The sequence below is a fragment of the Panicum virgatum genome, chromosome 7N (genome assembly GCF_016808335.1).
Source record: "Panicum virgatum strain AP13 chromosome 7N, P.virgatum_v5, whole genome shotgun sequence".
Lineage (NCBI taxonomy): Eukaryota > Viridiplantae > Streptophyta > Magnoliopsida > Poales > Poaceae > Panicum > Panicum virgatum.
This window is the reverse complement of record NC_053151.1, coordinates 13,918,391-13,933,674: the sequence shown is the minus strand read 5'-3', so window position 1 is coordinate 13,933,674 and position 15,284 is coordinate 13,918,391. Positions and strand designations below refer to the sequence as shown.

General features: G+C 43.8%; 1 protein-coding gene across 3 annotated transcripts in view; it reads right to left on the bottom strand.

Moving 5' to 3' along the window:
* Nucleotides 1-13,206, bottom strand: part of LOC120680452 — a 44,388-nt gene extending 31,182 nt beyond the window's left edge. For 2 of the 3 annotated variants that reach the window (XM_039961946.1, XM_039961947.1), the window contains exons 1-14: nucleotides 12,985-13,206; nucleotides 12,798-12,913; nucleotides 12,569-12,707; nucleotides 11,064-11,162; nucleotides 10,913-10,981; nucleotides 10,678-10,812; nucleotides 10,512-10,580; nucleotides 3,916-3,971; nucleotides 3,083-3,242; nucleotides 1,710-1,874; nucleotides 636-720; nucleotides 362-562; nucleotides 136-227; nucleotides 1-43 (exon numbers count right to left, since the gene is read on the bottom strand). In XM_039961946.1, coding sequence (XP_039817880.1) covers nucleotides 1-43; nucleotides 136-227; nucleotides 362-562; nucleotides 636-720; nucleotides 1,710-1,874; nucleotides 3,083-3,242; nucleotides 3,916-3,971; nucleotides 10,512-10,580; nucleotides 10,678-10,812; nucleotides 10,913-10,981; nucleotides 11,064-11,162; nucleotides 12,569-12,707; nucleotides 12,798-12,913; nucleotides 12,985-13,125 — 1,570 coding nt within the window. In that variant the 5' untranslated portion in view covers nucleotides 13,126-13,206. The remainder of the gene's footprint in view (nucleotides 44-135; nucleotides 228-361; nucleotides 563-635; nucleotides 721-1,709; nucleotides 1,875-3,082; nucleotides 3,243-3,915; nucleotides 3,972-10,511; nucleotides 10,581-10,677; nucleotides 10,813-10,912; nucleotides 10,982-11,063; nucleotides 11,163-12,568; nucleotides 12,708-12,797; nucleotides 12,914-12,984) is intronic. The other variant, XM_039961948.1, reaches the window with a different exon arrangement.
* Nucleotides 13,207-15,284: the final 2,078 nt, after the last annotated feature.

Genomic DNA, 15,284 nt, shown 5'->3' with positions numbered 1-15,284 from the left:
CAATCCCAACAATGACAGGATATCCTTTGTTCTCTAACAATGCCTGACAAATAACAAAATACACAATTATGTGATATCTGTTAAATATATATATAAATTGACAATTGGCATGCATAGACTTAAGGCTCCATTTACCTGAATTGCCTGAACTGATAGAAGGAGGCCCCTATCCAAGTCATAAGAATCTGGCAGAGGAGCTAGCTGGACATTACATCTTGAAGAAGAATCTGAAAACATGTAATAGATAATCATTACAAGCTATTCATTGGAAGCTGTGGTCCTAAGCCTCTTCTCTTTTTCTTTCAAAAATAGTCCATGGAATCAGTATCACAAATTCCTATGCAAAGTTAAAGTTCACAACCTGGGATAAACTGCCATTTTGCCAGAACATGTTCCTGCTCCAACTTTTTGGGCGGGGATCTCGTCCACGGTTGCATCAAATCATCAAGATTTACATTTTTGGCAGAAACACGAATTGGTTTAGGTGCAGCAATTTTCTTTTCTTGGCTTTCAGTTAGAAGTGTGCTAGAGACTGGTGGCGGTGTATTGAGTCGTGGAACCCCTATGATCAATAAAGAACTTATTAGCAAGCTGGTCTGGTTGCAGACCAAGGGAAATAGTAGAGAAATCTATACCTTTGCTATCCAATATCATTTCTAGGTATGACTTTGTGATCCATGGTCCCTTTATACCAAGCTTGGAAGCTTCTGCTGCAACAATCTAAATTATATAAGTCAGTTAAATTTTTTCAAGCTTTATCCAAGGTTCAACAAACATGAAATTAATAAGTGAGCATTAAGAATTCCTAATCACAGATATTTCTCCGATTGGAACAATTTTTTTCTTGAAAACGCAGGAGAGCTGCGCCTCATTATATTAAGAAGATGGAGGGGTTAAATACCCTTACAACTCACGCTACACACCCCACTATTATAACATTACATTCGTGCCTGCGTATCTAGAACAAAAACGACCCAAAAACACAGTCCACACAACTAATCTACAGGCTTGGAACAATTTGACAGCACAATGACAGCAGTAGCAATTAAGAACATTAATCTTTCGATTAGTCATCTATAACAGTCACAGCATATAAGGTCCTATAGCCAAACAAGAAGAAAATGGATATTGTGAACTGGTACTTGAATATTCATAAGCTTCTTAGAAATAAACAGGTATAAAAGTATTTGAAGTATGTTAATGGCATCTCTTATTAATAGCACGGGAATAGTTGTGTTTTTGAGGGTGCCTTGCCTGATTTCAGCATTGTCATGCAAGACATTAGAGACTTTATGTGTTAAAAGGTAAGTGTATGTAAGTTGTTTGGTGTGAGGGTATGGAGTGAGTGGTGTTGTATGGGTTTCTAATTTTTTTCTTCTTAATATAATGATGCACAGCTCTCCTCATGTTAGAGAAAAAATATAGTAGCTAAATTGTGGTGTATGGCAGGGGTCAAAGGCCCCAATAGCATGTGGCCATGAGAGTTTATCTGGTCAACGGGCGTGTCTTTGTTTTATTGTGCAAGCCGCAATGTAATTAGCTTCCCAAACGAGCATTAGGTTCAAGGATGGTCATCAAATGGTAGGTGACAAAACCAGAAAATGGATATCATGTTTAATTAATTTATGAAGATTCTGGAAATAAATTGAGTGTGCCGCAGACCACAATCGATAACTAACCACCTAGTAATAGTACTGAAGAATGAATACCTTTCTACTTGGGCCTTTTAACACCAAAAAGGTCTCATTTAGGGTGTCGATGGTCTCTGCCGCTATCAGTAATTGATCTCTATTGACAGACGTGCTTGTACGTTTAAAGCTAACAACAACACTGTATCCCAAGGCCAACAATCCTCCAAGAGTTGTCCGTCCAACCTGAAATAATTCAGAAACATGCAGCTCAGTCAGAATGTCCACTTGCATTGCGTAATTTTAAGTTGTACAAGGCCCTCTAATGAAACAATTTATCTCTTTATTTAAGGAGGGCTTCACCCAGATTGACAATAAAAACACTGGTTACTTGTGACTGAGACTGACTTAAATGCAATAATGTAATAAAAGATATTTCTACATAAGAAATTGTGTTTAAATGTTATTCCCGATCATTTGCAATATCTCGCAGCACAAACAAATTGTAGTTACACAAATTTCTATGATAAAATGTAATTTCTACTTCGAGTAGTATTACTACTCAGATTTACACATTCCACTTCTTTAGATTTTCATCACTTTCCTGCTGGTGGATACATAAATTGCTCATTCAGATACTAGTGAAAATAAACTATTTGATCTCAGCATCCTACGCATTTTTCTTGAACACGCAGGAGGGATGCGCATCATTACAATAAGAATGAAATGAGGTTATGAACCCTTACAAGGCCCACACAAATTACACACCAATTACATCATTCCTACACATTATAAGTCATACCCTTAAAGCAGAGCTTAAATCAGAAACAATTGCAACTGAGACAACAATTACCAAACATTCTTGATTGAATATCAACAAGTTTACCTTCTAAGTTATATTGTTTTATATGGAGACACAAAAGCACAAAGCAGACACAAAGTATTTAAGATATTTACTTCTTCTGTCACGGAAAGGATTAAATCACTTAAGAACAAATTTTTCTTAATGAAACTGCAAGCACAACAAAAAAAAACATGTAGCCTAACATCACAAGAACTAATCATTGGATGCCTGAGCCTGACCTATTATTGCCAAAAGGGGCTGAAATATCCTATCTGATTGGTGGAAGATGGCAAGTAAAAGGGTGGACAACTTGTTGCGAAAGGGCCAACTCCCTGGTAGTCTAGGAGCTTGAGCTTGGTTGATATGAAAAGAACACAATGATTGTGTTAAACAGAGCATCACCACGTATTCAAAGGGTGCCTGGGGAAGAGAGGGGGGGGGGTGTGGGTTGGGGGGGTTGCATATGTAACGGTTCCCTGAACCTATGGCAAACACATACCAGTAAGCAAGCACCAATTCTCTTCCCAGAATGATAAACCAAAGAACTTTTAAGTTCTTGTTCAACAACTTAAAGAAAAATAGAACAGTTCCTTTTAAGATAAATGCATACCTCAAACTCAGCTTTTGGACGAATTATGAAGTATTTGTCAACAATCCTCTGGTCTCCAAGAGATAAGTAGTATCTTATTCCACATTGTCTAACTTTAATCCAATCATCGATCTTCATTTCTTCAGAAGCAAAAGGTGGCCTAAGGTACATCTCAATAAAGCTGGAAAAATTAACAAACCAGTTGTCACAAACTAAAGTGAACACACATATCCTTGATGAAGGTACAAGGGAACTCTACCAAGGCTGTCAGGATCCTGCCAGATTTATAAAATCACATGTCTCAAATGAGATCAATGACAAGGATTTTGTGCGCATGTAAAGTCTACCACATTGACTATGAACCTGTGCAACCCCGTGTACTAAAAAATTTAAATTTTGAACGGCTTATACAGTCTCACGTACAATAAGTGTTGTAGGATATGAGTGTCTATGTTGCTCATGTTCAAAATGGATGCATTTATAAAATTCCAATTCTTCTATCGAATGAAGCAAAATATTTCCGAGATATGCAGACCGTAAATGAAAGAAAAATAAACTAAGAACTAGAAGTAATGGAAGTGTCAACAAATTCATATTAATGCTGGCATAGTTTTTAGTAAGGATTACGCTACAACCAATCCTGTGCACAAATAATTATTGATTTTATTAAGTTCCTATCCATGAACCAATTTAGGTTACGCCCAAGCGTACGATTGTGGGATCGTGCACTCCTAGAATATATACCACGATCATGACAACCTTAAACTGTCATTGTTATCAAAAAACAAACTTAAACTGTTATAACTACTGCTGAGAGTGCAAGTAAATTGAGAGGGTCAAAACGATGCACTCACTTCTCAGTTTCTGCTTTATTTTGGTCAAAAGAATAGAACTTTGTGCCATCTGGTGACTACAATAAAATATGAAAAGTTAAAAAAAGGAAAGAATATAAGTAGGTACAAAGAATAAGCACAACTACAAGCAAGCAATTAGTAAGCACATTATAATTGTGCGCAGCTTAATTTTGCTGGATATTGCAATGTAAGGATTAACACAAAGGCCGCTTCAAATTAAATATTGAAAATGAGAATAAGCAAAGCGTCACATTTCAGTCAAGGTCTTCAAATTTAATATCCAAATGTAAAGTAGATCCATAACTATGGCATTTCTGATACAGCATTGGCCACATGTAAAATTTCTGAAACCAGTGTGCTCTCCAAGCCCAACTTTTTTTTTTCATTTTGCAATTTACAGTTCTGACCAATATGATCACACATAGACTAAAAACACAAAGATTGAAATGCATCTATTTGAAGAAGAAGCAATATCAAAAACATTCAAATATGAACATCACTCTAAATTTAAAAGCAGTATTTTTGTCACAAAACATCACACAATGATCAGGTAACTAGTGGAGGGAGTAGACAGATATCATTCTTGCAATAATGACTGAAGGGTTTTCAAGCTAAAAACAGAAATTAGACAAATATTAGGTGGCATACTTCAAAGTGCTGACCAGTTTGGCTGACACAGAACTGAAGCAGGAAGTCGAAATGGGAGGCGCAAGGGTGTGTGACCCTAGAGCTGTCTGGTGGCAGGACATGCTGAGAAAGGACAAGGTATCTCTACTACTAAAAAGAGGCTAAGGGTTACTTTTTTTCGTTCGTCATCCCACCCATCGTACGTCGTCCACCGCTTGCTTCGCTTCGTTTCGTTCCGCAACCTGTTTTCATACGCCGACATGTGGCCCGCTCATCCACCCCGCCGGATGCGATCCATGCTCGTGTCCCCACACCCGCCGCTGCCTGCGATCCTCTCCCCACCACCCTCCCATCTCCCCTTCTCCACCTCCTGCTAGGGCACCCCCTCAGCCGCCACCTGCAATGCTCTCCCATAGAGCGGCGCTGTCGCCGGATCCAGCGTGAGCAGAGGCGGAGGTGGGCGGCGAGGAGGACTAGGCCGGCCGGCGCGGAAGACTCGAGCGGCGTGGGACTCGGGCAGTGCATTCCCCGGAATCAGCACGGACGCTCTACACCGGCGCGATCGCGCGCGCCGTGGCCAGCGTCGAGAGGGCGCATGCCTTGTGCCGCAAGACCTCCGTCCCCGATGTGCGGTTCCATCACGTCGCCCCGGGCTGGGCTGTCACGACCAATCGACTTCTGCAGGTGAGTTATTGATCATGGCAAGTGGTTCCAATTTGTTCTTCATCCTTCCGTGCTTGGGTTGCTAACCATTTGTTTGATGAAATGCCCATATATTTCAGTCAAGCATAAAATTTCACAAGCTCTGATAGCCACTTCATTTATTGGTGAGTTGCTAATGGTTCAATCCAGTGAACAACATGGGCTTCGCTTTTGCTTTCAATTGCCCAAAATACGGTGCCTGCATTCAAGCTTTTGTCTTCACTTTAAAAATCAAAGTCAACCTTTCTGTGGCAGGAGGATACCACAAAAGCTAAAAGGTAAGTTCTATAGGACAGCGATTCGCCCGGCGATGTTATACGGTGCAGAATGTTGGCCTACAAAAAGGCGACATATCCAGCAACTAAGTGTAGCAGAGATGCGAATGTTCCGGTGGTTTTGCGGGCACACAAGGAGGGATAGAGTCCGGAACGAAGTTATTCGGGAAAGGGTAGGGGTGTCACCAATTGAGGAGAAACTTACCCAACATCGGTTAAGATGGTTTGGACATATCCAACGGAGGCCTCCTGAGGCGCCGGTGCGTAGTGGGGTGCTAAAGCGTGTCAATAAGGTAAAGAGGGATAGAGGTAGACCTAAACTGACTTGGGACGAGTCGGTTAAGAGAGACCTTAAAGATTGGAATATCTGTGAGAAGGTAGTTTTGGATAGTAGCGCTTGGAGACTAGCTATCAACGTGCCTGAATCGTGACCTTTGTGTCTTTTGGGTTTCATCTCTAGCCTACCCCAATTCGCTTGGGATAAAAGGCTATGTTGCTATTGTTGTTGTTGTATTGTTTGTTGAAACTCTTGTCTGTGCCTTAGTATTGAGATGAAGTGGGAATTTCCTCAACTAATATATAGAGCAGGAGACACAAAGACATGGTGATATAATGATCTAGCTTGAATGAGGGGGCCTGCGAGTTGTTAGCTCTCCCATCCCGTTATATTGAGAATTTGAGATAATGAAATTTTCCTCTGGTGCATATTGTCACTTATCTACAGAGCAAGTTGGAATGAAATGCAGTAAGTACCCACATTTATCTCTCAATTATTATTCTTTACTCTTCCACAGCCAAGTAGATAGGCAGTAATCATTTGCCCTTTGTTTTGAGGGACTGATTAACTGCAGGGCAGATAGGCCCTGTTTGTTTTCGCTTAGCTTTTAATCTAAGCATGACCGAGAGAAGCAAAGATTTTCTCGCTTCTCGATTCTCGCTTCTCGTAGTTCAAATCTCTAAAGCGGATTACCACAGAAGCGAAAATAAGCGAGGCATTTGGTGGGATTATCGCTTATTTCCATCGATAAGCCGATTATAATCGGAAACAAACAGGGCCATAGATTGATCAAGAATTTGTTTTCCTGTGTTGCCATTCCTTACTACATGGCAAGAATGAAACCAATCTGACGGAAATTGCAGCAGGTGTCATAAATAAGATTTTGCAATCCTCTTTTGTGAAGTTAAATTGTTTTTTGAATATAGCTTCTATTTTATGGCTACATTTCCTCTATCACTTGGATATCTGTTAACAATGTAGAAGGGATAGAATTGGTATAATGGATGGATTGTATTAGCTTGAGGCCTCGGCCGGTATATATAAGAGTACAAGACTTGGGGTGCAAGGCAACTCCACCGGATATGTATGGCAGTCCGGATACAATATCTAAACTACCAAATATACTCTAATATCCCCCCGCAGTCACAGCGGGAGCACTGCAGACGGTGAGACTGTAGGAGAAGCCGAAGGTAGGAACCGACGGACTGACATCCCCCCGCAGTTGTAGCGTCGGCGCAATGCGGATGCTGCGACTGGAGAGAACCGGCGAGAAACTCATGCGGATGGTAGCCCTTTGTGCCGATGTCGAAGAAGCCGAACTGGAGCAAGTAGCCGTGGTCGAGGAAGTCGTGCGTAGGGTAGCCGTGGTCGATGGTGAGCTGTCGAGGTCGCCGATGGTAAGGAGCCGCACAGGAAGCCGCGGGCGCACTAGGAAGCGCCATGGTGGAGGCGTAACGGAGACGACGCCGGAGACGAAGACGGCGACGCGTTGAGGCAGTCGAAGAGAGAGTCGATGCCGCAGTCGACGCAGACACGCCATCGAGCGACACATCCTCGGGTTTGCCAGACCCGTGAATGCATCGGGGACGATGGCACGCACCGGTGTTGCCAAGGCTGGACGTGCGAGGGAGAGTGCACCACCAAGATGCCGTTGTCTGAGGGACCAGCAGAGAAGGCCTCCACGACGGTCGCAGGCGCAGAAGAATGGCGAGGAAGAAGATGCCGATGCAGCCCGCAGTTGCTGGAGTAGACGAAGGGGTAGAAGTGGACGGCGACGATGGCGACGAGGTGGTACTGGACGAAGCGACGAGGTAACCCCGGACGATCTGGTGCAAGGCCTGATGATCCGAAGGACGCGGCGGCGGAGCTCGAAGAAGGCGACGAAGAACTCGAACAGCTCGGTGAAGACCATGTGCGCACAAGGCGCGCACTGACGTAGTCGTAGACGATGTCGAAGATGCGATCGAAGTGGCTGGCGTGGACGAAGTCGAGGACGTAGTCGGCGGCGGTGAAGATGCAACGACGAGGAACACCACGGACTGTACCGCTGCTGCCCGAAGAGGCGAAGCAGCGACCACCCTCCATACTCGGGGAAGAGGCGCGGAATACGATGACGGATGTCATGGGAGCCAGGTGGATCGCGCATGTCGGCTGATCAGACCAAGTATGCACGGGGTAGGGCACGGATGCCGGAGGAGACTGCGGCTGCCACCACGGCAGCGTAGATCGGGGTCATCGACGACAGCTTTCATGGCGGCGGTGACGAGGTACGTCACGATCTGCTGCTGCTAGACGCGAGAATGGCGGCGGATTAACTCGATCTGCCGCGATGGAGGGCGCTGCCCCCGGCGGAGGTCATGGGGGACCTCCCCGGGGGCGCACTAGGAGGCCGTCGAGGTGGCGCCCTGGATGGGAGCCGTGGGGGACGGTCGGCGGCGCGCAGGAGGCAGGAGGGGCGCCGGCGGCGCTAGGGTTAGGGCAACGGAAGATAGCCTAGGATCTCAAACCCTAATCTCGTGATACCATGTAGAAGGGATAGAATTGGTATAATGGATGGATTGTATTAGCTTGAGGCCTCGGTCGGTATATATAAGAGTACAAAACTTGGGGTGCAAGGCAACCCCACCAGATATGTATGGCAGTCCGGATACAATATCTAAACTACCAAATATACTCTAACAAACAAGACATGCAATTTCTCTCTTACTGACTTTCTGAAGTTGGCGTGATCTGAATAATGCTTCCTTGGAATGTCCTTACTACCACACCAGCGCTATCCACAAAAGAGGGGACATAATTCATCCAGGCTAAATTTGGTGGCTTCATGAAGGTAATTTTCATTGTCTTTCATTTGGCTTTCGGAGCTAGATGATCATTCTATGACAATTGCTACGTTTCTTATTCAGTAAAGACTTAATTAATTCAGGCTATGCATTATGAAATTGGTTAAATGTATTAGGCCTACTTCAATCCATTTCATAACAAAGATAACCTGAAGAGTAGTGGGCATTGAACTGCCACTGTCCTCTTGCACTTGACAGGTGCCAAGAAGGTGGAGAGACTGTTTCCAAATGCTGAGACCTACGCTTAATTTCGATCTCACCGTCTTTCTTTTGAAAATAGAGCTATGAGATTACCCCGGTAAACACCTTGCTATGAGATTACTTCTTTTATCTTTTGAAAATAAAGTTCTGTGATTACTTCAGTTATTTTGTTGCAATTTGAGTGGCTTAGGAGTTAGGACCTGTTTGTTTACCCTCAGATTATATAATCTAGCTTATATAATCTTATTTAGCTTCTATTTTTTAGTCTAAATTTCCTCTGATATCTGTTAACAAGACATGCAATTTCTCTAAGATGGTCAACAAACAGCCTAGATTATAATCTAGCTATATTATATAATCTAACCTCCTAAATTGTGGTAACCCGATTAGCTATAAAAAAATGAGCTTATCTCGGATTATTTTCAATCTATTGACCAAACTACCCATACATATCAAAAGTAATACTTTGCCAAGCTGGTATGTCTTTATTGGCATGGACGATTTGCTTTAGTAGCTCCAAAAATGGTATTCTAAAATAAGGTTGTGCTCTCCTGCAGTGAAGCCAAAAGAAAGTAGATGTGCTACTATTCTTCAAACTTCATTTCAATGCTGCCGCACAACTGATACAAGTAGTCCTCATGGGATCTGTCCAATAATTGTGCAGTTGTGTCATCAAGGTTCTGGGAGTTGGCGCTGTTGCTAAATGACTTCAGTCAGTCTTCATGGGATCTGTGCATTATGATGAAGGTTCTGGGAGTCGGTCCTGTTGCTAAATGACTTCAGTCCTCATGGGATCTGTCCAGTAATTGTGCAGCTGCGTCATCAAAGTGATGGGAGTGGGCGCTGTCGCTAAATGACTTCTCAACATTTTCAACTAGATCTCATGTACTAATGTTACATCACCACATTCATCATTCCATACTCTTTTTGTGATCATGATGGACACTGGATGAGAAATCAACAAGGGGTAGAGGTACATTGACACAAATGCACCGTTTGTCACTCATTGAACTTTCATGAAGTCTTTGCTTAAAATCATGAGCTGAAAGCAAGGAAAGTCTTGTGAGACGCGACACACATAGAACCAAGTTCTTGGAATTTTTAAAAGCAAGGATCAAGTAGAGAATGAACCATTATTCTTTAGAAGTCTTTCCCATTGCAACGCACGGGCACGAATCTAGTAAGAACATATTGCAATTCCTAACTATCTGTTGATTGTGGTGATCATGTCTGTGACTGGATATATAAGCTTGGCTGGTGCCAGCACCTGGCATCGGTGCAGCTCCACATTTGCCAGTATTGCTGATTGTTGTGCTAGACTCACCAAAGATTAGCCCAGCCCACTACAGGCAATACTATGTGTTCAGAACTAAGAGCTACGAACCTTCAAACAGGAAGTGTTAGCAGAAATTACTGGTGCAAGGACTAACAAAATAGGATGCTGACACAATATTATTGATTCCCGAATAATATGATTATTCATCACAATAAAACAAAAATACCACCACAGATGGGGGAAAAACTTTCATTCACACAGGGACAGGAAGTCTAGAGAACTACATTAATAAAAATCATCAAGATTGAAATAATTGGATCTTGCATGAAATAAGCAGCAAGCCAGCAAAATTCATATTAAAAAATAGTACTAGTCAACACTAATCCTTTGCTGACCTCATTTTTGCACTTTATCTTGTAGTAAGGTTCTCGGAATGAACAGACAAAGCTGTTATCAATCCTAATCTGCACCAGTAAATCACTAGGAAACATCATGACCAAAGAACTGAACGAATGCCAGAAATCAGAAGAAGATAACAGCTATGGATAGACAAGGGTGTACTTGTGCATGATGCAGGTCTGGCTCAATGTGCTTCCTAAACAATGGAAATATGCTGTCGATTAGATAGTCCAATGAGCAAGAATCTCCAATATCATGCCGAACTTTAGAGAGCAGGCTAAAATGAACGCCACCAACCTGAAACTCATTTGCAAGGTCACTGAACAGGTAAGATTACTGTTCTGCCAGTAAGTCTTAACAAAATAACTTGCAGAGAGTGAGGAATTATCATGTTTACCACAGCAACCCGGATATCAAGCAATGATCTTAGTGTTGAATGCAGAGCATACGCACCATCGACAATCACCTGGAAGGATAACTTGTATCAGAAGACATAAAATTGGTAAAGTTTTTATAGTAGTATAGCATGCATCGCTGAGATATTGCACCACTCCAGATGAAGAAATCTTCAGTTGCCTCCATCCTGTACGCTTCTTCTCTTGAAAATCAACGAGCGGCACCATCGTATCGTTACCCTTTACAAGATCCTGCTCAGTAGACATGACCGTAAGTGTACTAGTCACCACCAAAATAGAAAGAAAGTTATCAATTAAATTTGTGCAACTAACATCTGAAAGAAATAAACCACATACAATTAAAATTGCACAATCAACATCTTAAACAAAGAGCCAACCAACTGTACCGAGTCCCAACAACAAAAGCAAACATTGGTTTTCCAAAGCAATAATGTCAAATCTGTGCATATAAAGCCCAACACCAAATCATGACCGCAAAATACCAAAACTATGGGGAGCCAGTTTCCCAGATATATTTGCTAAAACCAAAACATTACACCATAAGTCTTCGTACAGATTTGGGATGCCAAGTCTTGCAAAACTTGGACCTTTCGCTATGATGCTATACACTAAAAGATTTAAAGAAACATAAATTCACAGGTAAGTAGATCAGAACCAAGGAGAATTTGGATTTTCCATATACTGACAACCACTCTTTATTTGGTGGTCTAGTGAATAATTCCCAGCTCAGATCACACTTTCTGGATTTGCATTTTATTTACCTCTATAAGCAATATGAATGCTTATCACACCTAAATGATAAGAAACTCTAAAATGTTGCAGAAAATATTCAAGCCAAAGTTCCCTCAGTACCATTGAACGTGCAGTCAGGCCACAAATCAGCAATTGTGACATATGTGGCCCTGAGCCCAGGCTTACATGCAGTTGAGACACACAGGCACACAGCTAGTATAATGGAAAGAAGATATGCTAGAACTCGCAAGGGAAAAAAGGAAAGGATATAAGCTAAGTATAGGCAATCGAAGAAGTATAATGACAAAGAAGCCTCTAAGCACTAAAAAAAGAAGTGCCTAACAGGATGTGATAGGGCAATCAACACATTGCTTGTCCGTGACACAAAAGAGCAGCTGATGTATCAGACACTTAATTTGGGCATCTATATGTGTTTGAGCAACCTTGATTGAGGAAACTACAAAAATCTAAAACAAGAGTAAGATGTGCATGTAATCACTATTTATCAACTGGCCAATAGTCGAAAACCCAAGGTTCCAATAGTTCCTGCCTTCACAGTCTAATCGGCTATAATCAAAAGTCCAAATGGTTGCTATATTGCCAAGTAGTCATCATACAGCTATGTCTTTTAGTTCAAATTCAATAACTGTGACTCTAAGCAGACGTGGTGTTATCACTTCTCTTTCTGGAAACAACTCCATGTATACCATGCGTCGCCCCATTAATTCAATTCGCCTACAACGACCACTAGTGCAGCCCTACCAAACAGTACAATCGACGAGCGCATTGAAGCCCACCATTTCTCACTACACCCTGGCCCATCATTAAAGCAAGCAGCTGGTGGGCATCCAACCCATCCGACCCAAAAACCAACGGGACGAGAGGAGAAAAACCCAGACCGACACCTGAAGGTTGCGCGCGAGTGCGTCGAAATCGATGGCATCGATGTCGCTGTTGCCGTCGTCGCCACCAGCTCCCGTGCGGTAGTCCTCCATGGAGACATTCACGACGCACCCAAGGACCGACGCCACCTTCTCCGCCAAACTGCGCAGCACAAAACCACCAACACGTCACCAACTCACCACAAAAGTTGGCGCCACTGATCGAGGGGACCGGATGATGCCGCCGCCGTACCTGGTCTTGCCAGAACCGGTGGGTCCGCCGATGCCGACGGTGACGACCTGCCCATCCTTGCGCGCGCGCAGCTCCTGGATCGCCTTCACAAGGAGGTAGTACCCGCGGTCGAATGACTGGGAGAAAGAGCGGAGGAAGATATTAGTGCGAGGAATGGATAAGGAGAGAGGAAGGGGAGAGGGTTTACCACGTGGAGGGGGAGGGACTGGAGGATGGATGAGGATGCGGCGGCGGAGGCGGAGGACGGGGAGGGAGGAGAGGAGGGGTGATGGAGGAGGAGGTCGCGGCCGCCGGCCTCGAGGCAGCGCTGCACGAGGTCGGCGTCCATGGCGACGCCGCGGAGGTGGAGTGCGGAGGAAGGAAGGGAGAAGTGTTTGTTACTTGTAAGTTGTTGGAACTGCCGCTGTGCCGCTGCTGACCTGCTGCCTGCTGCTCACGGTACTTTGGATCCAAAGGCTAAATTTTAGATGACTAGGTTATGTTTAGTTTAAAAAAAATTCAAAATTTTTCGTTACATTAAATTTTTAGACACATGCATGGAGCATTAAATATAGTATAAAAAACAATCAATTATACAGTTTATCTATAAATAATGAGATGAATCTTCTGAGCCTAATTAGTCCATAATTGGACACTAATTACCAAATAAAAATAAAAGTGCACGTTGATAGCTAGTCTCCAAGCGCTCTTATCCAAAACTATCTCCTCAGAGATATTCCAATCTTTAAGGTCTTCCTTAACCGAATCGTTCCAAGTCAGTTTAGGTCTACCTCTACCACTCTTTACCTTATCGACACGCTTAACCACCCCACTACACACCGGCGCCTCCGGAGGCCTCTGTTGAACATGTCCAAACCATCTCAACCGATGTTGGGTAAGTTTCTCCTCAATTGGTGCCACCCCTACCCTTTCTCGAATAACTTCGTTCCGGACTCTATCCCTCCTAGTGCCCGCAAAACCACCGCAACATCCGCATCTCTGCTACACTCAGTTGCTGGACATGTCGCCTTTTTATAGGCTAACATTCAGCACCGTATAACATCGTCGGGCGAATCGTTGTCCTATGGAACTTACATTTTAGCTTTTTTGGCAGCCTCCTATCACAGAGGACACTAGAAGCTTGACGCCATTTCAACTAGCCAGCTGAGATTATATGTCTAACGTCTTGATCAATGTCGCCATCCTTTTGTAGCATCGAACCTAAATACCAAAAAGTGTCCTTCTGAGTCACCACTTGCCCATCGAGACTAACGTCACCACCCTCATGCCTAGATGCGCTGAAATCGCACATCATGTACTCGGTCTTGGTCCTACTAAGTCTGAACCCTTTTGACTCTAACGTGCGTCTCCACAGCTCTAACTTCCTATTAACCTCTACTCTACTCTCATCAACTAGCACCACTGTTGGTGATATGCCCAAGAGCCCATCATCACAATACGGTTTAAAGGCCCAAGAGGATATTGATCCAAGATGGATTAGGGTCACTAATGGGCCTATGAGATAGAAGCCCATTAGTACGCCCTATATATACGAGGGAGGGGCTAGGGGGGCGATACCCCGGTGAGCCGCGCCACCTCCTAGCCGCTGCCCATCCCTCTCTCTCTCGGCCGCCGCCCTTGCCGTGCGTGCGGTGCTAGCACACCGACGCCCGGCGTTTCATCCCCGTACGTGTGGACTCCGTGGAGGCGCTGCTGCGACTGCTGCGCTGATCGGCTGCTGAGATCAAGTACGAGGAGCTCGGTTCATGGGACGTGATCGACTACTTCCTCTACATCGACGCGCGACTTCTTCCGCTGCGCTGCGCGTCTAGTGGTAACGATCTATGATCTTCTACTCGCAAGTATCTTGGGTATATGCGGTAGTGATGCTAGCGTAGCCCACCCGTTTCCCTACAGTGGTACTAGAGCCATCTTGCGTAGTTTTTGGTCTGGATCTTTTGCATATAGGTGATATGTTGTTGTAGTAGATTGGATCTATTACTTTTGCACGGTTTGATTAGATCAATTGGTCATAAGGGGTTAAAACTGGAGCGAGTTAATTGCGCGGCATGTGACAAAAGATTAGTTTGTGTTCTTTCTCTATTATGCATACGACATGTCCCTACCAGCCGGAATCACCATCGGGACTAACTGTGTGCATAGTCAGCAGATTGAACCAACAGATCGAGGTCATGTGTAGATGTAGTCTTCTCAAGTGCAAAGTTTGCACGGTCAATGTGATTGACCTAGTGAAAATTGAGGCATTATGAATGGCTCGGATTTGAGGTGATGCGATCACTCTGATGAGATTTTCATAGGGACCGCCGTTGCTTTCTCGCTGTAGCGGCTTCCTAAGCGCTACTTTGGTAGAACACGTCGTACGCCTAACTTGTTTTTGCAGGGTGTGATGTGAATGGTATGGCCTCAATGTCATGTGATGATGTATGTGATGATTTGTGCAGCCTGCGTGTCGCAAGTTAACACAACCGGGTTGAGGTTGCACCATTA